The sequence below is a fragment of the Hydra vulgaris genome, chromosome 08, assembly GCF_038396675.1.
Source record: "Hydra vulgaris chromosome 08, alternate assembly HydraT2T_AEP".
In the NCBI taxonomy this organism is placed as follows: Eukaryota; Metazoa; Cnidaria; class Hydrozoa; order Anthoathecata; family Hydridae; genus Hydra; species Hydra vulgaris.
Window position 1 is genome coordinate 20,034,190 of NC_088927.1, and position 27,416 is coordinate 20,061,605.

At 29.9% G+C, this 27,416-nt stretch overlaps 3 protein-coding genes across 4 annotated transcripts in view; 1 reads left to right on the top strand and 2 right to left on the bottom strand.

Moving 5' to 3' along the window:
• Window positions 1-10,412, bottom strand: part of LOC136083673 (TNF receptor-associated factor 5-like) — a 156,691-nt gene extending 146,279 nt beyond the window's left edge. The window contains exons 1-3 of one of the 2 annotated variants that reach the window (XM_065803232.1): window positions 10,048-10,412; window positions 9,646-9,700; window positions 9,427-9,531 (exon numbers count right to left, since the gene is read on the bottom strand). In XM_065803232.1, coding sequence (XP_065659304.1) covers window positions 9,427-9,531; window positions 9,646-9,700; window positions 10,048-10,214 — 327 coding nt within the window. In that variant the 5' untranslated portion in view covers window positions 10,215-10,412. The remainder of the gene's footprint in view (window positions 1-9,426; window positions 9,532-9,645; window positions 9,701-10,047) is intronic. The other variant, XM_065803233.1, reaches the window with a different exon arrangement.
• Window positions 10,413-11,697: 1,285 nt separating this feature from the next.
• On the bottom strand, window positions 11,698-12,720 carry LOC136083106 (uncharacterized). The gene has a single exon (XM_065802515.1). It carries the CDS (start codon window positions 12,718-12,720, stop codon window positions 11,698-11,700), a length of 1,023 nt encoding a protein of 340 aa, XP_065658587.1.
• Window positions 12,721-13,829: 1,109 nt separating this feature from the next.
• LOC136083107 (uncharacterized) lies at window positions 13,830-14,660 on the top strand. The gene has a single exon (XM_065802516.1). The coding sequence runs from the start codon at window positions 13,830-13,832 to the stop codon at window positions 14,658-14,660; it is 831 nt and encodes a 276-aa protein (XP_065658588.1).
• The last annotated feature ends 12,756 nt before the right edge of the window (window positions 14,661-27,416 follow it).

The window sequence follows — 27,416 nt, forward strand, 5'->3', positions numbered from 1 at the left end:
TTTCTGTTATAAAGACAAGACTCGGTGGTGCTTTTGAAGTTTGAATAAGGCTTTGCAGCTCGGCAAGCTTCTCTGCGTTTAACGAGGTCGCATTTGTATAAAAACAACTAAAACTGTTAAGATGAATTGTTGTGTTTTTTTTATTATTGATAATCATTTTTATATTATTATTGATTCTGTTGTGAACTGATTTAAGTTTTAATTCTGTTTTAACATGTCTTGGATCATAATTTTTTTCCAAGGGTTGAGTCCCAAACTCCATCAACGCGTGTGACTCTACCACTACGGATGGCAAAACGAAAGGGCTGATCCTTTTGCTGACTTTCAAGTTTTTCTTTGTTGAGCCTGTTACATTCTATACGTAGTAGTTTAGATTGCCTTTGTTGAGCAGGAGTTTCATCTGGATTGATGTAGATTCCATTTCGAGCATTGTTGAGTCTAAGTTTATGGGCAACTTTGAGAATTGTATTTCTTTCATCTACGTTATTAAAAACTACTTGTAATGGACCTGTTTGCGTTGAGGTACTTTTGCCACCTCTAAAGCGTCTAATAGTAACATGCTTACATTCAACATTTAGTTCGTTTAAAAGTGATGTAACTAGCATTTTATCATGTTCAATACGGTCGGCAGCGACTAGAGAAGAAGATGTCTCAGTACCAAAAATAATAACATTTTTTTGTTTTTTTTCTCTTTCCTGAACTTCACGTGCATTTGCATCCAGCAATTCTAGTTGAGCATTTGACCTTGTTATTTTACCTCTTCCAGAAATTACAGAGGCCCAGCTAGAGTTTGTTATATTGCTGCTGTTAGTGTAAGGTTTTAAAGTTTGTGATTCAGAAATGCTGACATCTAAGGCCCACTGATTCTCAAGTGCTGTTACTTTTGCATCTTGAATAATTTTTTCTTTTTGAAGATACTCTATTTGTTCACGCAAATTAGAGATTTCATCTCTAAGCATACGAATTTCATTTGTTGTAGCTGTTTTAAATGCCAGAAACTCATATCGAAGTTCTTCGTTCTTACTTATTGCAAAAGCAACTGAATTCGCCTTGAGTTGGGTGGCTGACATTCTCGACTTCTGACTTTATAAAGTTTGCTGTTTCTTATCTTGCAATGAGGGCTACCACCCTTAATAACAGTGGATTACCTCCTGGTCGTGAAAAATTTTATATATTAGTTATCTTATTACACAGGGACTTATTAACACAAAAACTGAAGAAGTTAAGATGTGTTTTTTTCCATGTATAAATATATATATAAATATATATATAAATATATATATGAATATATATATAAATATAAAAAATATAGATATATATATATAAAAATATAAATATATATATATAAAAATATATATAACATATATATAAATATATATATTTATATATATATATTCATAAATTTATATATATATATATACATATTTTTTGTGCCTGTACTTATATAGCCTTGATTTTATTTTGTTATATTTTGGTTTTGGAGCACTTTTTATCTTTTTTTTTATTTGTATCTGTTTATTCATATAACGTCAAATAAATTTAATGATTTAAAATTTTTTTTTTTCTTAGGGCGTTCTATGATTATTATCGTCTCCTACGCTATAACCTGTTTAACTCAAAAGAAAAATGTAACCTGGTACTATATTATCATTTAAACAAGAAAACTGTTATAAATTTTAGTTCTTGAAAATTTTTCAAGATGATATTGTTTTTTATTTATTTTTAATAATAAAATTTGATAACCGAAAATACTCAATATTGGCCTTATATAATTTACAATATTGGCAACTATATTACGCCAATATTGGCCAGTATTATATCCCCAATATTGGCGCGATATTATTTGCAATAATGGCGCAATATTGTAAACATTATGGTGCCAATATTGCAATGTTAACATTTTGCCAATATTGGTCAATATTGGCGGTACAAAATTGTATCGCCTGTAATGGCCAATATTGGCAAAATGTTCACATTGCAATATTGGCGCCATAATGTCTACAATATTGCGCCATTATTGTTAATAATATTGCGCCAATATTGCGCCAATATTGTTTGCTACTTGGGTAAAGTTAGTGTATATATAAGTTTTAGTTATTTGAGATTCTGAATAGCTAAAGAAAAATACAATATATAGTGTGTTAGGTAATATCGAGTAAATATTTTTGCCTTACAGCTGCTGTACAACAGAAGTTTAATAAATGTACAGATAAAGAAATCAGGTATCGGATGAGCTGTTTTCTTGCTCAAGTTGCAGACAGAAATGGAGTTTATAAAAATCGTATCTCAAAGGTGCCAACGATTGATTCAGATAGACTATGTATTGACAATTAACATATCGACACTGATTTTAATAATTGATTCTTGTTTTGTCTAATAAATTATATATATTTAAAAGTTTAGTTTTCTCGCTTGTCTGTAATTAGAAGTACATTGTGAAGTAAAAATAATAAAAAACGATGTTAACGTAATAATGCACCAATTGATGCATTAAGGTGGTACACCAGGAAAAAAATAGTCAAAAAAAAATTTTTAATTTTTTTTTTTATTATTACGAAAGATTCATCTATTAAGTTGACTTTTTTGAAGAAATTTTTACTTACTTGTGCTAATATATAGCTTAATTTTTCTCTAGTTGAGCTCCATTATCATATAAAGTTCCCTAGCAATCTCATAGCAACAAGTTTTTTACTTGTTTTGGAAGTGATTATGGACATGTTTTCTTATTAATAAATGTCAGATGACAGCATAAAGTCATCAAGCAAAAGCACTTCGATAGAAGTTACGAACCATATTTATTATACAGAAGAAGCTAAAACAAATATTTTGGTTGTTAAAATAAACAGTTATTTTACTTACTTATTTTGTTGCTTTGTTTGTTGTCAAAATGTCAAGTAAAAAAAGTTTATTTAGAAAAATAAAAATAAAATGGAATAGATTCCATCCAAATAAAAATTATTTTACTGTTTAGCCTTTAACTTCTCTATCTTCAGTTGCTCCATCTAGTTCCAGTGCCAAGAAACTAGTTATTGCCAATAGCGATGAATGTAGTCATGATGAACAAATTAATAATTATTTCATTTTAATTAATTTTTTTGTATTAAAGAACTTGATTTTAAAAACAGTCTGCCAGCGTTGTCATTCTCCTCGTTTTAATAAGGATAAAGTAAGTAACAGAATGGGTTTTTCTCAATTTACAATGCATGCACTGCTCAGCTTGTGACTAGTCAATATTTATTCTCACTTCACCAAGAATTTTATCTAAAAACAAGACAGAGAAAAGTAAGGAAAAACTTTTGAAGTAAATATGCGTGCAGTTAATGGCTTTCGGAAAATTGGTTGTGGATTTAGTTCTACGAAATCTTTCTCTATGTGCATGAACCTAAATTGCTTGACTTTTAATGGGTTTCAAATAGTTAACCAAGATGTTATAACAGCTTACAAAGAAACTGCAAAGAAAAGTATGAAACAAGCTGCTAGTGAGCTTCAAAATGGTAAAGTTACTATTGAACCATCAAAAATACGTGTCTCAATTGATGGTTCATGGCAAAAACGTGGGCATGCATCAATGAATGGAGTTGTTATTACTTTATCTGATGGTAAGTGCATTGACGTGGAGGTCCTTTCAAAATACTGTAAAGGGTGTGAAATGTAGGAAAAGAGAAAACATTCACTTAAGTTTAATTCCTGGAAAGTAGGACATGATTGTTCCATTAACCATCATAAATCTTCTGGAGCAATGGAATCTATTGGTGCTGTAAATATTTTCAAACGATCTGTACAAACAAATAATTTGATTTATACAGAGTATCTTGGTAATGGAGATCCATCATCTTTTAACGATGTTTTATTTGCTGATCCTTATCATGAATATAAAGCAATACCATAAAAACTGGAATGTGTTTGTCACGTCCAAAAAAGATTAGGCACACGATTAGGTAATTTGGTTAAGAAATACAAAGGGACAAAAAATCCTATTTCGGGTAAAGGAAAGTTCACAGAGAAACTTATAAATTCAATGCAGTATTTTTATCAAATGGCAATTAGAGCCAATAAAAGGGATTTGTACCAAATGAAAAAAGCTGTTTATGCAATACTCTTTCACTATACTAGCTTTCCTAATAACGATTATCGACACCAATTTTGCCCCAGAATACAACATAATGTAAGTATTGGAATACTAGCAAAAAAAATATTTATACATCTGTGTCAATTCCAACATGGATCAGGACTTTGATTCTTCCTATTATTCAAGACCTACAAGCTGATGAATTACTCAAGAAATGCCTGCATGGTGAAACTCAGAACGGAAATGAAGCATTAAACTCTATGATATGGTCTTGTGTACCTAAAAAAAATTTTGTAGGGAAAAACGTTCTTGAAATGGGTGTTCATTCAGCAGTGATCCATGATAATGATGGAGCAAATGGTATTTTAAATGTACTAAAGTATTATGGCTTGATCGGTTCAATAACTTGTAAAAAATCAGTTTTAGCAAATATTGCTCGTGTTAAACGAATGAATTTAAAATCAAATACTGAAAAGAAAAAAAGGAGGAAATCTTTAAGATCAAAAAAGTTAGTATTCCATAATGCTGAACAGAGTAAGGAAAAAGAATTTTATGTTGCTGGTGGTTTTTAGCAGTTTTAACACTTCAAAATCATCTGTACTTTTTTGCTTCTTGCTTTTTGTGCATTTTAGTTTTTTTAACGTTTTGTAAAATTCAAAACATAATAACTTGAGTAAAATTTAGTTTAATGAACTAAAATTTTCGGGAAATGTTTAATTACTATTGATGCTCCCGATAACCCACGGGTTTTTCATACATTTATTTAAATAAAAATTTATTGCTATAAATCTATGGAAGGAATTTAAAATTTTAACTTTTTTATTAAGTTTGAGATAAAAAAATTAATTTTAAAAATTTTCAAAACGCATGCGTCAAACTCTGTATAATAAGGTGTTTTATCATTATTATTGTGTCAGTTTTTAATCCATTAACTTTTGACTAGATCAAGATATCTTGTTTTAAAGTACAGCCTTTTTTGTTCTTTTTTTCGCCATAATGGATTTTTAATGAGTTAATAATGTATATTTTTCTAATAAAAAGAATTTAAGCAATTTGTTAAAACAAATTTTCAGCAAACAATAATTTTTTAAATATTATTTTACAGTTTCCGTTTTTTTCCTGGCGTACCACCCTAATAATCAAGAATATTTTCGCGAATGTTTCTACTACTAACAGCAACATATGTTGCCAATATTGTTTTCAATAATGTGCCAATATTGATGCAGATATTGAGCCAATATAGCGCCAATATTGCTTACTATTAGGGTAGTGTGTCTAATAAAACACAATTCATTCACATTAAAAAAAATTTTTTTTTCTTTGTTAATTTTTTTTTCTTATTTAATTTTTGTTAAAGCAAGTAATTAATAATAAAAACTTCTGACAACAGGTAAAAAAATAATGATAAAAAACAGGAAACAAGTTACTCTGAATCTAAGTTGGATCGACATCAAAATCACATTGTTTAAGAGGTTACAATTTAAAAACCTAGATAATGATTTTTTAAAACCCCTATAATTTAATAATGAAGGCCTGAGAGAATATTAGTTATATTGAATAAGACTAGTGAAAATACTTTACGAGTCAAAAAAAAAGTGTAAACAAATCAAACTTATTTTAGGTCCTAGTCCTCAGAAAAAATTAATCTAACATTGAGTGAAAAATAAATAAATAATTCTACTTCAATACCCACCCAGCGGTTTAATATTGTGTCATATCACACCTGTCTGTACTTAATTGTGTTTTAAAAGCTGGCAGTGTGGATCTTCAAAATGGTCAAAATGTCACGATACTTGCATTATAAAAAAAAGATTTAACTGTATTGAACAAAAAGATGACTTTAAGAGGAATGAGTCATCTTAAGGAATGAGTCATCTAAAGCTTCTCATTGTTTATTTTGAAAGTAAACTTGTAGATAAAATGATCACAGTTCAGAGTTACATTTTATCTGAACCTTTGAAAGAATCGCCATTAGTGTATCACAAGACGATAAAACAAAGCAAGACCACTTATAAGGCGTAGTTCAAAGCCTATCTTTAAAGGTTAATCAGGTCCAACATGTTTACATCCTAATGAAGTATTATGGTTATAAAGATTTGGTAATTGGTATTTGTACCAATACCAAAAACAGTAATACTGACAAAGACACTGGTGCTGTACACAGTTTGTCAGATATTTTAAACTATCTGACAAACTGTAAACGGTTTGTCAGATAAATTAAGAATTAATTTATGATTTAAAAATGATTTTAAATCATAAATTAATACTTGAATTATGTTTTAAAATCAGTCTTAGAATGGACGGTGAAATTGCAATTTATTGAGTGGTCGGAACGGCTGTCTATACCGGCAGTTAAAGGGATTGGTGGATAAAGAATTATTGTATTGCATTCACAACACTTATGTGTCATTAAAATTTATTAAAAATTTTTAAGAAAACAACGTCCAAGTGGTCTGCCAACCTGTCATTTTATCTCATATTTTACAGCCACTGGACATTGGAATATATTATGACTTAATCGTACTTGTAAAACGGTATTAAAAATGTATTACGAATCATCAAATGCAAAAATATTAATAAAGCTAAGTTTAATCAAAGATTTATATAAAAGTGGCAAGTGCTTTACTAGACGAAAATAACCCTGTTTTTTTGCGTTCAAAAATACAAGGTTATTTCCTTTTAATAAATCTAATATCGACCTATCAGAATTTAAAATTACAAAATATTTAAGATTTACCATTAGAGCTGAACTGCACAGCCGTCATCAATTTCTTTTACACCAATGTCAAATTATTTTAGTTAAATATTATAACAAAACACGCATTCCAATTAAAATTGGGTTAGAATTTTCAATGAAAACATTTCTGCAACAAATTAATGCCTCTGATCAACATATCAACAAACCAATAAGAAATTATATGTAAGAAATAAAATAGAAATTTTAACTGAAGCCGAAACAATGTAGAAAGTTTGAGCGATTGATGAAAAACAAAACAAAAAAAGGCTATAGACGTATCAAAGACTACGCAGACGGTAGCAAACTAAGCAAACTAAGTCAATAGCAAAAAGTACTTTAATATAAAAAGTGCAAAATGCATCTTCTTGACTTAATGGTTCATTGTGAAAACATTTCATGTCGATCAACAAGGGCCTAAGTTTTTCTGTATTAGTGTAGACTTGGTTCCAATATTGATTAAAAGATATATACTTTTTTCTTTTTACTAGTTTTTATAAACAAATTGGTTTCTCCTCTTTTTTTATTGTTTTCTCATTGGTTTCTATTTTCATTTTAACGCTATTATTAGAAGAGTTTAAAAATCTTTAATTAACAAACTTCTAAAAAGTGATCTTGAGTCTAACAACTGACTTTGTGATCAACTATACAAGTTTTGATCCTCTCGTTTTACAGTAAACTTGTTAACCGTTTTACAGTTAACTTGATAACTGTGAAACTTGAAAGGCTGTGTCGCGCATTAGATATAATCTAACTCCTTTTAATCGTTTTTCTTTCAACTGATTCTGTTCTCGACATCTAGATATATCTTAGTTATTCTTGTATAGAATAATGTCGCCACATTTACCTATTTCGTTTATTTATGTTGTTTATTTGACAGCCAAAGTCTAAAGACGCATTATAAATATTGTTGAACCTACTCAAACTGCTAAAACCTGCTCAAACTGCTAAGCATCAGACGCTGATTAATTATTGAAAGACTAAATCTCTTTTTTTTCTTTTTTTAAAAAAAGTGCAGTTTGCTAATCTTGCAAGCTATTATTACTTGTTTAATCAATCAAAACACAATCTTGCGTAACTTGTCATTTAAATATATTAGACTCATTTACTGTAAGTGTTCCTTTATGCTTAAAAAACTTCTATTCATTTAGTTTGTTTTCTTGAACATCCGTGCTTTAAAAATATATTTCATCTTCATGTTTGCTTTATAGCTTCCAGTTTTTAGGTCTTCTTTCAATCATTTTCTTGCTATTTTTTGCCTTTTTATTATCTGTTAACTCCCAACGAAATTAGTAGTTGCAAGCAACCTTGCTGGGTTTGAACTTTCATTTTTAAATAAAAATATTTTTAATAAGAAAAATAAATATTAACAATCTTTTGTCCAACATATATGCTTTGCTGATAACCGCATAGCATATATAATGAAGTACCTATAGCCCTACGGGCATTTGTTTTTAAAAGTTACGTTCAAATTGCCTTTTAAACGTTAAACGTCTTTTAAACGTTCTTTAAGGTAGTGTGTGTAGAAAAACGTTTAAAAGACATTTAAAATGCATTTAGAATGTAACTTTTAAAAACAAATGCCCGCTGGGATGTCAGTCGGGAAGCCCAGGACAGTGGGTAACTCCGGACACTTAACGTACACCTTAAAATAAAGAAGCTATGTGATTTTAAATACTATAAAATATTATTTTAGTGAAAATTTGGCATACGCAAAGTATCTATTGATATATGTCAAAGCGATTGGCTGGAAGTGAAAGATTGTTTTTTTACCACCAAAAGAGCAACGTGTTATTATATGTGATTCCCATATTAATATATCTTTAATGTAAACTTGAAACTTTTTATTGATTAAAGATAAATTTTTATTAAAATAAATTCTTTAAATACTTTAATTCACTGGTTTTAAAACTAGTAATTGTTAATGAGGTATGACTGGGTTGTATCGCTTACATGTTTGGAGGGTGGTCAACTTAACCCATTTATATACTTAAAATTAGCAACTTTTTTATACACTACTGTCGGAAAAATTGTGGACACCTTGAATTTTTTAAAAATGGTAACTGATCTAAGGATTTCATTAATCAATGCACAAAATATTGAACACAAAACACAGTAATAATACAGTTAAGTAAACGTGATTGTTCTGGTTGAGTTTTTTTTGACACGAAGTAATGAGAAACATAATTTTTCGTAGTGTCCACAATGTTTCCAACGGTAATGTATCAATAATAATATATTTAATATAATACACTTTACTTTTTCAAGCTCGATATTGAAATTTTCAAGTTTAGTTCACGCAATTGTTCAAGCTTTTTTTAAAACTAACGTGACAAAACAGACTTCAAAGTAGTGTCATACTTTACTCAAGCTTGCTTCTTGCATTACACCCCAGCCCTTTAAATTTATTAATGCATCGATGTACTTTTCTTAGTGACTCAAATAGCATACTTTGTTGAATCAGAAAATCACGGTTTTCGCTAGTTTATTAATTAAACTATTAATTTATGTTTTATAACTTACTTTCAAAATAGTAAAAATTAATGAAAAATTTTGCTGAAAAGTTTAAATGTTTGAAAAAACCTAGAGTTAAGTATTTTACATCAAAATTTGAAAAACATACATTAACTGTGTTTAGTTCTCCGGTCCATGGACAACTTTTTAAAAAGTTACCACATTTAACTTTCAATTGCAGAATAGCTCTTTCAGTAAATTTATCAGGAAAGATCTATAGAAAAATTTTTTTTATCAATTTTTCTTAAGAAGCATTCTTTCATTAAAAAAAATATATATAATTTTTATTTAAATAGACTTAATTGTTATATTTTAAAAATAAAGTAACCTTCTCAGAATTCAAAATGGTTTTGTCTAATGGGCAAATAAAAGCTCCATTGTTTCTAAAAAAGAATAAGTTTATTTTATAATTACTTTTGTTTTATAAATAATAATGTCATATAAATAATTTAGCTACTAGCTACTAATTAAATCGGTATCAAGTATTACGTCAACGACGTAAAAGGTGTGTTAAATGCATTGTAACAAATTGCCTTTCTCTCCCTCTCTCTCTTTCTTTTTCTCTCTCTCTCTCTCCCTCTCTCTCTCTTTTATATATATATATATATATATATATATATATATATATATATATATATATATATATATATATATATATATATATATATATATATTTATATATATATATATATGCATATTACATTACGCAATTTTCAACTCATTTCAATACCTTTTTATAATTTCTTCTGAGCATGAAAAACAAAGTCGATGACCACACAATGTTAGAACAGGTTCACGAAGAGCCATTAAACACACAGGGCATTCATATTCGTCTGAAAGTTCATCTAAAAAATGCGCATCGTATCCACCACACTTTTCCGGATCCAAGCTTCCCATTTAAACTTTCTATGCTTTTAAAAAACATAAAAATGCTGTTTGTAAAAATAATTTTATTTTCAATTTAACTTTTTATGATTTTTTTTAGATAAAAATATTATTTTTTTAAACCTTTTTTTTTATGGAAGTAAAATTAAAACTATTTTATAAATATAGAAATTTAAATTTGACAGTGCATTCTGACACTTTATTGAAAGTGTTTTATAAAGTGTCAAAAAAGTTGTTCCATTATTTGTAATTGCGTACTGCGATTTTAAAGAAAAAGCAAATAAAAAACAATAATTTTTTAAGTAACCAATGAAAAGTTTTTAAACTGCAAAATTTATTAAAAGCCATAATAAATAATTTTTTTGTTAACCAACAGTTGTTAATGTTATTTTATTTACAATAATATACTTTAAACATACAACAATAAGACGGTTGACACTTTTAAATTAGTCAAAACAAAAAAGACAATAAGGCCGCAAACTTTTCAATAAAAAATTGTGTTTTGATGTTTTATAACTTTATATGGCTTTAGTTAAATACGTAGTTTTATAATAAATTATACTAGTAAAAAACTCTCCTGAATTCCATCAACGATTGCATTGGTTTTATGGTCTTGGCACTTTAATAAATCTTAGCAAAGCACGCCTGTCTATTCTCGGATTTCGGATAACTAAAACAAAGCTGTTTATTTAAAAATAGATTAAAAAACTTATGTCTGTCACCGTTTTAAGAATAGGCTCTTTTCAAACTTAAAATCTCAAGGTGTTCTTTATTTTACTAACTACCATTTTTATGACGGTGGTACACGGCGTTAATTTTTGGCCACAGATCTCCCAAGGCAAATTTTTAGCGTGACTATTAAAACTAACTAACGTTTAGACTAGAATATGTTCACGTTTAATTCAGTCTACGGTATAATATACAGTTAAAAACCAAAGTTTACGGTCTAAAACATTCTCCGGTCGTTAAACATTCTTCGTATTTTTCAAACCATGATAAATAAGCAGTGCCGTGGCTTGTGGATTTGCCCCCCCCCCCAAAAAAAAAAAACTAGTCATTACGGCCCTAATTTCTTTTTTTTTTCTGAAAAAGTGGATAAATTTTACAGATTACTTCAAAACATCTGGGTACCTGACATATTTTAACGTCGCCGTTCATAAGACTAAATGCAATCAAATTAACGCTTAAAATCAATTAGATATATTTTATAATTGTTAAATTGATATAGAGTTACTAGTGAAGAGTTTCTTTAACTACTGTAAATGCATTACGTAGATAATAGAAGTACGTCGCAAATCATCAAAAAAAGGATTTGCGACGTGTTTTCATGCTTGCAAACTCATTTATTATGCCTTCATAACTTAATGTTCTTGCAACCTCGTTCTCAATAGACAGCATTGCTTAGGAAGACAAACGTTCATCGACCATTGTTGACCTATTTAAAAATACAAAGAAATAAAGCTACACGTATTTATGTATAATGAAGCAAGATTATTTATACTAACCTATGAAATGTTTTAATTAGTTTTAACTTGCTGAAGCTACGTAATGCACTTGCAACAGTAACTGGTAAAGTAAGAATGATTTGTAACGCAATAACTAGATTGGGATAAGTTTCTTGCAGCTCTTCTTTGTAGATGTAGTTTAGGAAGTCATATGCAGATTTTAGGAGAGCATTTTTTTCCTCCTTTATAACTATGACAAAATGTTTTAACTCCGATTCTAAATTCTCAGAATCTATATCAGCAAGCTTTATTCGCAAATTTTTGCAATAAGCAGACAGAAAATTTTCATTACAAGCTTTGAAAAGATTCTCAGATCGGTAAAGAAAGTCATAAAGCTTTGTGACAATGCTGATCTGTTCAAAACTCTCTTTTACTGATGCAATTGACATATCAATTAGTAGCAAAAAGAAATCTGCTTTATACTGATGTTCAGGTTGCCTGGTGTGATCAACACACTTGTATGAATAATTCAATTTTTTTTTTCGTGAACGCACCATCGAAAAAACCTTTTCAATACCCAATACTATGGCGATTTCTGATGCCTTAACACGCGCGTCAGAAAAACCATTTTCGCGATACTCATAAAGAAACGCTTTTGTTGCATTTATTTCACTAGCTAATATGTCGAGAGAGGTTGCAGAAGACTGAAGCAGCTTACTTGATTTGTTAATTTGAAATAAAAAGTCATACCAAATAATAATTGATAATAAGAAAGGCCATGTTATAATATATTTTGTCAGCGATCGTACTTCTGTGGCTGTTGCTCTATCTCTCTTTTCTAAGGCATGTTCTTCCAGTTTTTCAAGTGCCTCTAAGATTTCTTTTAAATAGAAGTGAAGTGGTTTAACACAGTTTATTCTACTTTCCCATCTGGTGTCTGATTGTGGCTTGACTGAAATTGCCACGCATGATTTTAAAATTTCCCATCGAGGAGGAGACGATGAAAAGATCGTGTATAACCTTGAAAGAACACCAAAAAAAGGAAATTGCACTGATGGATGACAGTGCACCATCAACAATAACAAGATTGAGTGAATGGTTAGCACATGGAACATATAAGGTCTTAGGATTCATTTCCAGAAACCTTGCTTGAACATTTTACTTTTCCTTTCATATTAGCACCATTATCGTAAGATTGACATCGACAGTCTAAAATATTTAGATCCCAATTTTTTGCCTGATTTAAAAATGCATTGAAAAGCCCTTTTCCAGTGGTATCATTTACTGTGAGATATGCAAAGAAATTTTTGGAAATGTTGATACCTACTCCAAGAGTGCATGTAACTGATCGCAGAATAATGCTCATTTGTTATTTGTGCGAAACGTCTGGCGTACAATCTAAAACAATAGAATAGTATTTTGGCTTTTTTACCTTAGAAAGATTTTTGGATTAGTCTAGAACGAGTTGATTAGACTTGGAAAAGTCTAATCAACTCGTTCTGTGTGACATTGCTCAAGTAGTGCTCTTTGGTTTCTTTGTCCTAAATTCATTGCATAAGCTCATTGAGAACGGTATCATACTTAGCCAGTAATTCGAAACCCCAAGAAAGTTTCCATTGCTTTTTGAACCAATGGCTGTGTCTGAACCACGGAATGCAAGATTTCTTGCAGAAAGAAATAAGTTAATGTCTAGTATCCTTTCTATCATGCTGTTATAAACCGCCACAAACATCAACAGAAATATTCTCAAATTATCTTCAAAATATTATTTTGAAAAGCTTACAAGAAAAAAAAAATTATTTATCCTAGGAGATTTTAATCATAATGCTCTAAATTATGAAAACAATATGGAAACACAAAGTTTTTACAATAATTTATTTCAATTTGGTGTAATTCCTCTTATCAATAAACTAACCCGAATCACAAAAAATTCGGCAACACTAATAGATAATATACTAACAAATTCTTTATTTGAAATCTCCTTAAAGAAAGGAGTAATTAAAACATCTATATCGGATCACTTTCCGATATTTATTTCAATAAGTACCTCAAATAAATTAAAATAAATAAAAAAAAAACAATCACAAGGCGACATTTTTCTTTGGATAGCCAGGTTAACTTTAAAAGTGAGTTAGCCAATATTGATTGGTCATATTTAGAATCCTCAAATGATACCAATTTAATGTATAATACGTTTATAGATATTTTTGTATTTCTTTATGATAAACACTTCCCCAAAGTAGTAAAAACAATTAAATTTAAAGACATAAGTTCACCTTGGTTGAGTAAAGGTCTTAAAAAATCATCTAAGCGGAAACAACGATTATATATAAAGTACCTTAAAAAAAAATGCGATAAAACAAAATCGGAATACAAGACTTATGCAAGTCTCTTTGAGAAAATTAAAAAAACCGCTAAAGCTAATTATTATAATAAACTACTTGAAAAGTGTCAAACAGATTCTAGAAAAACATGGCAATTATTAAATGAAATTATTGGTAAACCAAAAATTAACAAACCGTGCTTTCCTAAAACTATAAAAATCAACCACAAAACAATTGATGATGAAAACGTCATTGCAAATGAGTTTAACAACTTCTTTGTAAATATAGAATCTAAACTTGCATCCCAAGTTCCTAGTGCAAATAAATCTTTTGATAAGTATTTAGATCGTAACAAAAATGAATTGAATAACGAAAAACTAACCATGTTAGAATTTAACAATGCTTTTAAAATCCTAAAAAGAAACAAAGCAACCGGAATCGACGACATCAATAGCAACATTATAATTAATTGCCAAAACGAGCTTAAAGTTCCTTTATTTAAAATATTTAAACACTCCTTAGAGGAAGGTATCTTTCCTGAAAAACTGAAAACTGCGAAAGTAAAACCTATTTTTAAATCAGGAGATACAAGTGAAATAGGCAATTACAGACCAATATCAATACTTTCTACATTCTCTAAGATACTTGAGAGAATTATGCACAATAGAGTATATACTTTATTTAAATAAAATAATTTTATTTACTCCAAGCAATTCGGCTTTCAAAAAAATACATCAGCTGAACACGCAATCCTTCACCTATTTGATGAAATAAAAAACTCTTTTACAAACGGAGAAGTCACATTAGGTGTATTCATAGATCTCTCTAAGGCTTTTGATACAGTCGACCACAAAATATTATTATCAAAGCTTAACATGTATGGCATAAGGGGTAGAACGAAAAAATGGATAGAAAGCTACTTAGATAAACGTGTGCAATCTATATACTATGGAGATAATAAACTCTCTAATCCTTCCATATTAAAGTGTGGTGTTCCTCAGGGTTCAATACTTGAGCCTTTGCTTTTTTTAATCTACGCAAACGATCTCTATCGGGCATCAAAAAGAATTTCAACTATAATGTTTGCTGATGATAGCAACTTTTTTATCTCCGGAAAAATTATAAACGAACTGTGCGTAGAAATGAATCAAGAATTAGAAAAAATTTCTGGATGGTTTAGGGCAAATAAACTTTCTATTAACTTAAGTGAAACGAAGTTTTCTTTATTTCATCCTTCTTATAAAAAAAAAGAAGTTGAATCTTCTCATCCAAAATTGTTTATTGAAAATAGAGAAATAAGTAGGGATAATGTTACTAAATTTTTAGGTGTTTTTATTGACGAAAGTCTAAATTGGAATAAACATATCGCCTATTTAGGTAGTAAAATATCTAAAAGTATCGGAATAATATACCGATCACGCCATTTATTGAAAAAGCCGCTACTTAAACAAATCTATTATAGCTTTGTTCAAAGTTATTTAAATTACGGTAATACAGCAGGGGTAGTACCTATAAAAGCAAACTAGAACCTCTCTATCGTAAACAGAAGCATGCTATACGAGTAATTAATTTTAAAAATAAAAACGAGCACACAAAGCCTCTTTTTGAACAGATGTCTTTACTAACATTGTTTGAACTAAATATATATAATGTTTTAAGTCTTATGTATAATAGTAAAATTCAAAAAACTCCTTCAATTTTCTATAGTCTTTATAAACAAAAGCCCGAGTATAAATACCTGTTGCGCACAAATAGTACCCTTTTTGAGCCTTCATGCAAAACTAAGCTTGTGCAATTTAAAATTACTTATCGTGCACCTCATATCTGGAATAAGTTTTTATTACTTAATCAAAATATTATTAACCTTGAAAACTTAAATGGCTTTAAAAAAACTATTAAAAAGAGTATTTTAAAGTATAAAAATTTACTTACTGATTTTTTCTAAATTTGTTCACTGCTAGCTTCTTAGATAAACTCTTATTTTTTAATATACTTTAATATATATTTCAAAAATTGCGTTAGCAATAAACGTGGTAATATTAAGAAAAAGTAACGATACATGTTTGTATAATTGTTATCTTACACTTTAATACAATTATAATGTAACAATTTAACGTAAAAATTATGTAAATATTTTAGTTTTTCTATACGTATATATGTATATATATATATATATGTATGACAATGTAAAGCGGTTCTTGATGATAAGACCTTTTGGTCTTCTGCAAGTTTCCCGCGTTCTTCTTACAGTTCGTATTACAGAAGTTTGTTTAATATTTATGTTTGTGATTATTTGTTTATTTTTTTTATATTTATATGTATATTCAATCTTAACGAATCTTTATTATGTAATCACGAAAATGTATACTATGGAACAAAAAATACATAACAAAAAAAAAAAAAAAAAAATAAAAACACAGCCCTCCAAAATATCCGCTCTTTATGAAGCAACTTTTGTTGTTTCTCGTCTATGGTAGCTTGATTTGCAATGCCTGCATTACCAAAATTGAGGAAAAAGAAATTAATTAAGAAAAAAAAGTAACAAAGCAATAAATTAAAGAAAATATCAGTTAACCTTTTCGTAAAGTCATCCATTGTTCAAAGCACTTGAAATGTGCACTGCATGTTTCGCGTACTTTAAGTTTTTTTGACAAGCCTTCCCAAGTGTTCATTCCTTGCCGGTGTCACAGGAAATTTTGCTGCTAGGAAATTTTGCGGCTGCGGCATAATTTAGGAAAAATTGCCGCTCACAGGAAAATTTGCTGGTGAATGCGTGACAAACAGAAATTTATCATGAGTCCATATTTAAAATATGAACGACGAAGAATACAACAATCTTGTTGATCTAATTGTCAGAGGATTATACCCTCATGGCATGGATAAGATTAGAAAAGATGGATTAAGAAGAAAGTCTAGAAGATTTTTGGTAAAGGATGGCTTACTTTTTTACTACGATAAAAAAAGAAACATGGATCTGCTAGTAGTTCTAACAAGTCAAAAAACTATGATTCTCGAAGGCTGTCATTCTGCAATTCTTGGTGGTGGACACTTTGGTCGAGATAAAACGTTAAAAAAACTCTCCGAGAGGTATTACTGGAAAGGGATGGTAGATGATGTGAAGAATTTTTGTAAATATTGTGATAGGTGTCAAAGAGCAAACAGGTTTATACACTACAGTTTATTTTTTATTATTTATTTAAAACAATAATAACAATGATAATTTTAATTTATAATACTGCAGGTATTATTATCTAAGTTATAACAAAAATTAAACATAATTGTGTTATTTTCAAATTGTGTAAAGTCTTTAAATATGCATAATTTATATTATTTCCTTCATCATATACTTTATAGAGCATTTGAAAAACACTCAGCTGAACTACATCCTATTAAAGTTAAAGATGAAGTATGGAGTACTGTTGGAATTGATTTAATTGGACCTCTTCCTTTAACAGAAAGGCAAAATAAATATATCATAACAGCCACCTGTTTATTCTCCAAGTGGCCTGAAGCTGCTTCCTTATCTGATAAAACAACTACAAGTGCAGCAGAATTCTTGTATACATGCTTTACAAGACATGGTTGTTGTGAAGTTCAGATAAGTGACCAAGGAAGAGAGTTTGTAAATGAGGTACTGTGTTGGATTTTGTTTGTTTAAATGTTTTTGTTTGTTTTTTTATTTTCATTACTTTTTTTAAAACTCTAATTTTTGTATAACTTTCATAATTCTAAATTTTAAAAAGTTGATATATCAAAATTGGATGTAAAGGGTGAATAAAGACTTAGTTGGAATTTTAAAACTTTAGGACTTGTTCATTTAAAGTTGAAAAATGAAAGCTAAAAAAACATTGGCTAATAATCCTCATCTGCAATGCATATATAAAAATATTTTTTTCTTTGTTAATGTTTTGCATAACTAAAATGTTTTATGCCAAAACTTGCAAAAACTTTTTTTTATTTATTTATTAATTTTTATTTATTTGGTTATGATATACTTGTTTATTATTTGATATAAACCTTACACAAGCCTTTTTTACAGACCATTTTGTCATAGACCTATTTCCTTATATTTTTTCTACTCAGGTAAAGAGTTTTTATTTTTTTTGTTTTGTTTAGGTAAACCATGAATTAAATAAAATGATGGGAACAAAGTGCAACGTAACAAGTGCCTACCACCCACAGAGCAACGGTCAAGACGAAAGGTTCAATCAAACTCTTCAGCGTCAACTTTTAAAATATGTTGATGAAAAGCAAAACACATGGGATCTATACATTGAGAGTGTATTGTTTTCATACCGTGTCTCTGTTCAAGACTCTACAAAACAAACCCCATTTTATCTAGTTTATGGAAGACAAGCTAAGCTTCCTGTTGATTTACAAATAAAGTCTGTAAAAAACGATTTTGAAAATAAACCTACGATTGATGACAGTTTAAAAAATAGAGAAAGTCTATTGGAAAATGTAATAGAAATGCGAAAAAATGCACTGCAAAATATTCAGAAAGCTCAGGAACGCCAAAAAAAAGCATATGATGCCAAACATTGTTCAGAAAACCAGTTGTTTAAAGTTGGCATTCAAGTGTTAATAAGAAATAGTAAAAAACTTTCCAGAAAAGGTTCAAAGATGGAGCCAAATTGGACTGGCCAAAATTTCTTTTACAAAATTTGTCAAATTTTGAAAAAGAATACTTTTCGTTTATGTTATGTAAATGATTGCAATAAGAAATTAAAACAAATATACAATATGACTCGTTTGAAGATTTATTATCCTATTTCTGAAAATATGGTTCTAAATAATATTGTTGAAAAAGTCCTAAATAATTCTGAAGAAAAGTCTAAACCTATACCTGAGGAACTTTCTATTTTTACACAGACAATGAAAAAAGTTATACTAGACATCAAAGAATTGACTGACGAACATATAAATTTAGCTCAGTTGATAATAAAGAAACAGTTTCCAGATATTATTGGTTTGCAGGATACCTTGTTGTCACAGACTGATGCATTTAAGGCAGTAAGTACAGATAAAATTTCTGTTCAGATCCATTTTATTAATTCTCATTGGGTCACTTCCTGTTCAATAAATGGATCAATTTCACTTTATGACAGTATGTATAACAAACTAGATTCGCATCTAATTAATCAGTTAGCCAGATGTTACAAGAATTTTGCTGATTATAATTGTGAATTTCCACCAAGTATTGTTGTAAATATTAAAAGTGTCCAACAACAGACCGGAAGTTTGGATTGTGGATTATTTGCTATAGCTAATGCTGTGCATTTGGCTTTCGGTAAACAACCCGAAACTATATCATATAATCAAAAGTTTATGAGACAACATCTTGAAAAAATGTTTCATGCTGGACAGTTTAAACCCTTCCCATTACTCAATAAGCGAAGTAAATTGAGTATTACACGTAACAATCCCTCAACTATAAATGTTCAACTGCATTGCACTTGCTTAATGCCTTGCACTTATGATTTTATGGTTGCTTGCAGCAAATGCCTAAAATGGTTCCATATTACATGTGTCCAATATAAAGAAGACAATTCAGTGCAGGAGTGGAATTGCGAAATATGCATACGAAATATGCCATAAATATTTTTTCTATAAAATATTTCTGTTTTTCTTTTTAATATATTATCAACTCTTGTCTTAGAGTTTTATTTTGTTATAATTATTCGATTCAGCTTAATATATAGTGTGGCAATGAATAAAATACTTTGAAAAAGTACATTGAAAGCTAGAAATATTAACATAAATTAAATTTTTAAAAATATTAGCAAAACCAACTATTTTATATTTAATGTTAATAAAAGTAAAATTATCAATTAAAAAAATTCTTTTTTTATAATTATTTTAATTGGTTAAGGAGGATTACTTTTAAAGATTACTTTTATTAAGGCAAAGGTTTTTATTACGTAACGTACATAAAAAGTAAATTGATTTAAAAAGATGGAAAAGAGCTATGATTAATCCTTTACAAATTTTAAGTTAATTTTAATTTAAACTTTATAGTGTGCTCCTTCAATTTAGCTTGTTCGTTTAGGCAAAAAAATTGAAATTTCGAAGCAATAATGTTAGGAAAGATTGACATTAATTGGCTTTTTTCAGCAGCAAATTTTCCTGCGAGCGGCAATTTTTCCTAGGAAATAATGCCGCTGAGCAGCAGATTTTCCTAGAAAATTATGCCGCAGCCGCAAAATTTCCTAGCAGCAAAATTTCCTGTGACACCGGAATGGTGAAGAAGTTATCCCAAAAAGTTTGCAACAAAAACAAAACTCTTTATTGCTCAAAGAATATATGAGCTATGTGCGTTCAAAGATTTTTCCATTCTTCGTCTTGCGGTTATAATAGTTTAGTGAAAATCGTCTTCTTTCTTAATTGTATCGAAAATCAAATTTGATCTTTTTGAAACCACGTTTAACAAGGTCACACCTCTGTGCGTCAGAAACATTATCCGGCTATTCAGAAGAATCATCACTAAGAAAAATAGGCGGAATTGTTATGCCATTTGACGAAGACTCGCATATCAAACTATCTGACTCTACTCTAGTGTTTAAATAATGACAATCAGAATTATTTGTAGTTTCTGTTGGTATCGAAGCACTTCTAGTCTGAACTAATGGTTTCAAAAAATGAGTTAGCTTGGGGTGATTTGCGATTTCCTCCCTGGCAGCAGCTTTTTCTCTTCTCTTAGTGGCACCACTTTTCACTTTTTTCATACAAATAATTATATCGTGATATACTATCGAAATATAATTATAAATTTTTGGAAACCTTCATTGTTTTTTTGTTTTTTTTATATATAAAAAACTAACAACGCATAATAATAATAATAATAATAATAATAATAATAATAATAACAATAATAATAATAATAATAATAATAACAAAAAAATCAGTTAAATGATAATGGCCTTATAATCATTTGAACTTTAAAATAAACAAATGCAAAGCGTAACAATTTTCCAATGCTATACGTTTATTGAAAAACAATGCGTATGATTTAATTGAAACAAAAGTAATAACATATATCATAGTAATAAAATAAATTATTACCAAGATAAATTGTGAATCGCCAAAAATTAAAAAACGATTTATAATTTATAAATAAATAAACATTGAAATATGTAATCTAAATACAAATAATAATATATTCGCACCTAATAAAATATGCGAATTAGAAAAATATATTTCTTTGCACGATTGGCTGCTGCTTAATGATTTCTCTTTAACGGTTTGACAGATTTTTATAAAGCTCGCGTTTTTCATAAAATTCGGACCTCGGGACTTTAACATTTTTTTCTTTTTTTTTCTACATGAAAAATATTATTGCTTTTTTCACGCTTGCTTAATTTTGGTAATATCGTGTTTAAAAGGCCATGTTTTTTTATTAATAGTAACAATAACTATATATATATTCAAATATTCTTATTATAAAAAATACAAAAAAAATATAATTTCAAATTGCAAAATATATATATATATATATATATATATATATATATATATATATATATATATATATATATATATATATATATATATATAATAAATATTTCACTTTAGGGAGATAATCCACTGATATTTAGCGTGGTAGCCCTTCCACAGCCAAATAAATAATACCAATCAATATCAGCTTGGATCATCCGATGGCAGCAGCTGCAATGTTGTCCGACTTGTTGGATTTTGACAATTTTGGCGAAGTAATGACCGAATTGTGTATTAAGGCAGAAATTCCTCTACCTGACCCTAATCAAAAAGCTGCAGTTTTTAAACAAGAGCACTTCGCAGTAGCAATCAAATCTATGTTCAAGGCTTTTAAGGCAGTTTTTTATGAATAAGAAAAGCAAATAATTGATCTAAGCGAAAGAATTAAAGCAATAGAAACAAGGAAGCCGGATAATGTTGTAATTCCGCTTTTCAGCAACATAGTTAAATCAAGGAAACTTAATGTACAAGAAAATAACTGTTTAATGGCAGTTTCGAAATTTCAATCAGAAAAAGATCAAAAAGCAAATAACATAATCTTATACGGATTAAAAGAATCAATTAAACCTGACGAAGAACACAGAAAACATGATGATTACGATCTCGTTCACAATCTTTTAAGTGAACTACAGCTACCACCAAATAACAATGTGTCCATATCGAGATTTTATCGAATAAGAGCAAAGCAACACCAGCATCATGCACAAAAAAGGAAAACTTAACAAACATGGATGAAGAAGGTAAAAGTGTGGACGACACATCTGCCAGTACCCGAAAAAACCTGCACCTTTAATTGTCAAAATTGTAAATGGAAATTTAATACGAAATGATAATCTTAAAACGCGCTAAGAACTTAGCTAAAAGCAAAGACTTATATATTCAACCTGATTTAATCAGTGCAGAGCGCAGTTAAAGGAAAGAACTACTCACAAAAAAGAAACATTCTAAACAAAGAAATACCGCGAGAGAACAACAAGTTTACTGGTACTCACTACTTTGGTATCAGAGGTAATGAGGTTAAGAAAATTAAAATTGTCCAATAGCAATTCATCCCCACCCGGTTCTGTACACGCGAATAAATCCTAGAATTAAAACTAACATAATTAAAAACAATTTAACAACGCATTTATCATGTTGCTCCACAGAAGAGTTACTGGGTGATATTACGTTGTCCCAAATCATACTATCTTCAATACCAATTCAACTAAAACAAAAAATATTTTTTAAGGAACTAATATCAGATGAAAAAATGATATTAGCAAAAAATACGTCTAGCGTATCATCACTGATGCAAACTAACATGTCAGCAACACTCACGGAGTCTTCGAGCTGTCCAATTATCTTGACACCTACATCAACATTATTACATTGTTCAAATGTGAATAATGTTGATGTAGAATGTAAATGGTGCTGGCAAGTTGAGTTTGCCAGCCAAAAAATTTTTAAAAACCAAAACATTAAAACCTAAACGGGCAAAACCTAAACGAACTTTACGACTGCAATACAGTCACAATAAAGCTTTGCTTAGAGATCCACCTACTACCGATTTTTCTGATACACTTTATTACTGGACCAACAATCCATGCTCACTAAATATAGATAAACATGATGAACTTGTTGCCAGGTTAGCTAACATCCGAGATCCATCACTGTTAACGCATGTCATATGGTTTACTGAAACCTGGTTCACCTGGTAAAAGATTTAAAATCTTACCCAAAAAATGTGCATACTTATGTCAGAAGTAAACAAGAAGCCAAAGGTTCTCTCCGTTCAATTGAAGAGGAAAATAACAATATTACAACAGATATAAACATAATTTGCTCTATCCTCAATAACTATTTTCAGTCTGTCTTTGAAACTGAACCTGATGGTAGTATGCCAACATTTCACAATTGTACTTAAGCAACATGTAAAATTAATGAATATTGGTTCACAATTGCAGACGTTCAAAATCATCTAAGCTATCTTGAAGCAACTAAATCAATTGGTGTAGACGGAATCCATCCAATTGTTTTACGTAACTGTGCAGCAGCATTTGCAATACCACTCAACTCTATCTTTAGACAATCTTTATTTTCTGGTTCTGTACCTGACCTTTAAAAAAAATCTAACATTACTCCCATCTTTAAGAAAGGGAGCAAACTTAAGGTTCACAATTATCGACCAGTCTTTCTCACCTCAATACCGTGCAAAGTAATGGAAAGAATAATTCACAAAAATATTATGGCGCATTGCGTGGAAAACAATCTAAACTCCTAGCATCAACACAGTTTTCTTCGTAAAAACGGATGTCTGGCTAACCTTCGCGAAGCTTGCAATATACTTACCGAGGCTATACACCAAGGTTACAGTGCTGATATTATCTACACCGATTTCGCTAAGGCATTCAATAAAGTCCCGCACAAACGTCTCCTACATAAACTGAAAGCATACGGCATTCACAACAAACTGCTACTTTGGATCGAAATGTGGCTTAAAGATCGTAAGCAACGTATTGTCCTAGGAGAACACGTTTCTGAGTGGAAGAACGTCACAAGTGAAGTTCCTCAAAGTTCTGTTTTAGGGCCACTACTTTCCATTTTGTTTATAAACAATCTTCCTGATAATATCGTTCACAAGATATTACTATCCGCTGACGACAGCAAATTTATTGGGATCATAAAGTCAGTATCGGACATCACAACGCTTCAGGCAGACATTGATAACGCGGTTACATGGTCAAATACTTGGCTAATGCACTTTAACATAGATAAATGTAAGGTGATGCATGCAGGTTGTCCAAAGAAACATTTATCACATGAGTACTCTTATGGAAACCGCCGATGGCATGCGCCACACAATTGCAACTACAACTATTGAAAGTGACCTTGAAATTCTCATCTCTAAGGACCTGAAAGTCAGAGCACCTACTAATTGGGTGTGAGGTGAACAATCTGCGCGGCCATGACAAGCAGCTCAACCGTCAATTCGTAAGAGGATGTGAGGATAGATCATATTTTTTCACAAACAAAGCTGCAATCCATTGGAAATTTCTCACACAACACACTGTAAACGCGCCAACTTATACATTTAAAGATCGTATTTCGATATGTCAAAATAAAATCCAAGTCATTTTTTAGTCATTTTACTTTTATAAAAGTTTAAAAGAGAGTTGTAAAAATTAGCTTTTTTCTTTAATTTGCTATCGTAATAATTCGGAATTATAATTCGTTTAAAAATAATTTTACCTCTGTCTTGTAGAAAATTTAATTTTAATACCGATTACATAATTTTTGTTTGTTTTATAGTTAAAAATTAGACAAAAAAGTAAGAAAAATTAATATGAAATTTTTTCTGGTAAAACCGATCATTCACATATTTACTTTAAATTCCTTTATTAAGTAGTATGTGAATTTTTAAACTAGGTACCTAGGTGAATTAAATTATGGTATTTTTTTATGTGTTAGTTCCGGGTTCTTCCTATATAAAGTTATTTTACAAAAATGACTCAATGATATTTATTAATTATTCACTTTCAAGTTGACAACAAGTAAAAAGTCATACAATGAAGAAGATATAGAAGCTGCGTTAAATGATATAAAAGAAAAAAATACTTCAATCAGAAAAGCTGCATTCAAATATGGCATTCCATTCTCAACTCTAATAGGTTGCAAGAACAACAACAATGCTAGCTTTATATGAACAGGATTAACAACCGTACTCTCACTGCAAACAGAGTCAATTATGGTGCATGCGTTTAAGTTCCTATGTCATTGGGGTTATAGTTTAACACGAAATGATATCATGAACTTCGTATGCGGTTACCCTCTTCGCACTGGGATATCTTCTGGTTGTCACATTTGGAATTGCGATGAAACGGGTTTCTGTGGTGATCAAGGCATAGCAACCGTAGTATGTCGAAAAGTTGCAAAGCGTGTTTTGAAACTCACTGGTAACAATGAAAAAATCCATTATACAGTGAATAATTGCTGTAATGCTGATGGATACTTTACACCACCATTCGTGGTATGCAAAGTAAAACGAAACTTTAGAGCTGAGTGGGCTTTAGGTGATCCGACTTGAATTAAATACTCAATTTCTAAATCTGGTTGGATGGAGCTTGACACATTTATTGAATGGTTGAAGGAAGTTTATATACCAAAATGTCAAGCTATTAGTGGTACTCATATTTTACATCTTGATGGACATACGTCTCACGTCAGTTTAGCAGCTGTATCGCCATGTCGGGTAAACCATATAATTTTGATTTGTCTACCAGCCCACTCATCTCACATTCTTCAGCCACTGGACAGAGGTGTCTATTGCCATGTTAAACAAGTTTGGAAGGCAGTTCTTACCGAATATTACAAAAACACAAAATGCAAAAACTTCGAAAAAGAAAATTTTCCTACGTTGCTCAAACAGGTGTATGAGAGCGGTAATTGTTTTACACGTTTGCACGCTATAGCTGATTATGAATATACTGAGTTATTTCCACTTAACAAAAACAAAATCAATCAACAGGCATTAGCTATCTCCGAAACGTTTAATCAACCGACATCTTCAACGCCATTGCAACTCAACACATGCCACTTTTAGCAGAATAATCAGCCGATATATAAGATACAAAACAATTTATCATCTTCCATGTCCTGGAAGGCTCAGCATTTCAAATAAAAGAAATAAACGTTCACTTATTCGCATAGTGAAAAAAAAAATAGAAATTTATCATCTGCTGATTATAGTCAAAAAAGACAAAAAGCTTCTGGTATTATTCTATCTGGATTCATTTTATATTAAATTTGGCCTAAATTTATATATGTAGTATGTATTTATTTTAAATATATCAAACGGCAAACTTTCAAGGAGGCAAATTATCATACGGCAAAAAAAAAGGAAGATTATTTGCATAATTTTAAACAAAAAATTTAAGACAAAATAGAAGGCTTTTTTATTTTTTGTAAGATACAACATGAAATGAAATTGAAATTTAGGTTAGTTAAATAGAAGTTTTACAAATTCTATTTTTTCTGATTGGAAGGACTGATTGCAATGACTCCAATTTAAATGTAGTTAAAATTCGAATTACATAACACTTATCCGAACAAAAGGCTTGTTTTAAAACATTATTAATATAATGTTACATAAATCAGTTAAGTTGAGGGGTGAGAAAAATTGGATATTCTGATGAATTTGGATTCGGATTTTAGTAAAAACCCGAACCGAATATCCGGTCCGGTTTGCTAACTATGGATGACTATGGTTCGCTAACCATGGTTGACTATGGTGGTTAACTATGATTACAACTATGGGTGAGCATTTTGCTCACCCGTTATCGAAAGTTCTAACCTAAAACCGGTTATCCGGCTCGGTTTGTTAAAATCTGAATCCGATTTAAACAAAGCGGACCGGATATGAGCTTTTGCTCATACCTAGTTAAGTTACTCTCATTCCAACATTTTTCAATAATTCTTTTTCAATACATTCATTCCAATTAATTTGATATTGTAAAAGTGTATTTAATTCCTTTTGTCTTTAATTCCTTTAAGAATTAAATTCTATATAAAAAATGAAAAACTTCATGCCGAATTTTCGAAAACCTGATTCAGGGTCCCAAGCCAGAAAAAAAGCTATAGAAAATTTTTTAAAAAAATACAAGAACAAACGTACACTGGAAGAGTGTGACTTCAATAAAGTTAAAAAAAAGGCATCTAATAACTCTACGTCCAACCAAGTAGTCAATGTATAATAAACAGCTTTACTTTTTTATTCACAATCTTATATTCATAATTTTATTCCAAAACTGTATAAACATTTCATTTTTAGACAGACTATGCTACCAACATCGTTGATGAACCCTTGAAGGCGTTGATTGAACCTTCCTAACCTCTCTCAACAGAAGGAAGATTAACAGTGACTGGTTTATCTGGAGTAAAGCTGCAAAAGCTTTCGTTTGTTTTCCCTGCTCCAA

Bases quoted from the DNA above. Each gene is read 5' to 3' on its own strand.
- LOC136083106 (XM_065802515.1), bottom strand. From the start codon at position 12,720: ATGGTGCACTGTCATCCATCAGTGCAATTTCCTTTTTTTGGTGTTCTT.
- LOC136083107 (XM_065802516.1), top strand. From the start codon at position 13,830: ATGTATAATACGTTTATAGATATTTTTGTATTTCTTTATGATAAACAC.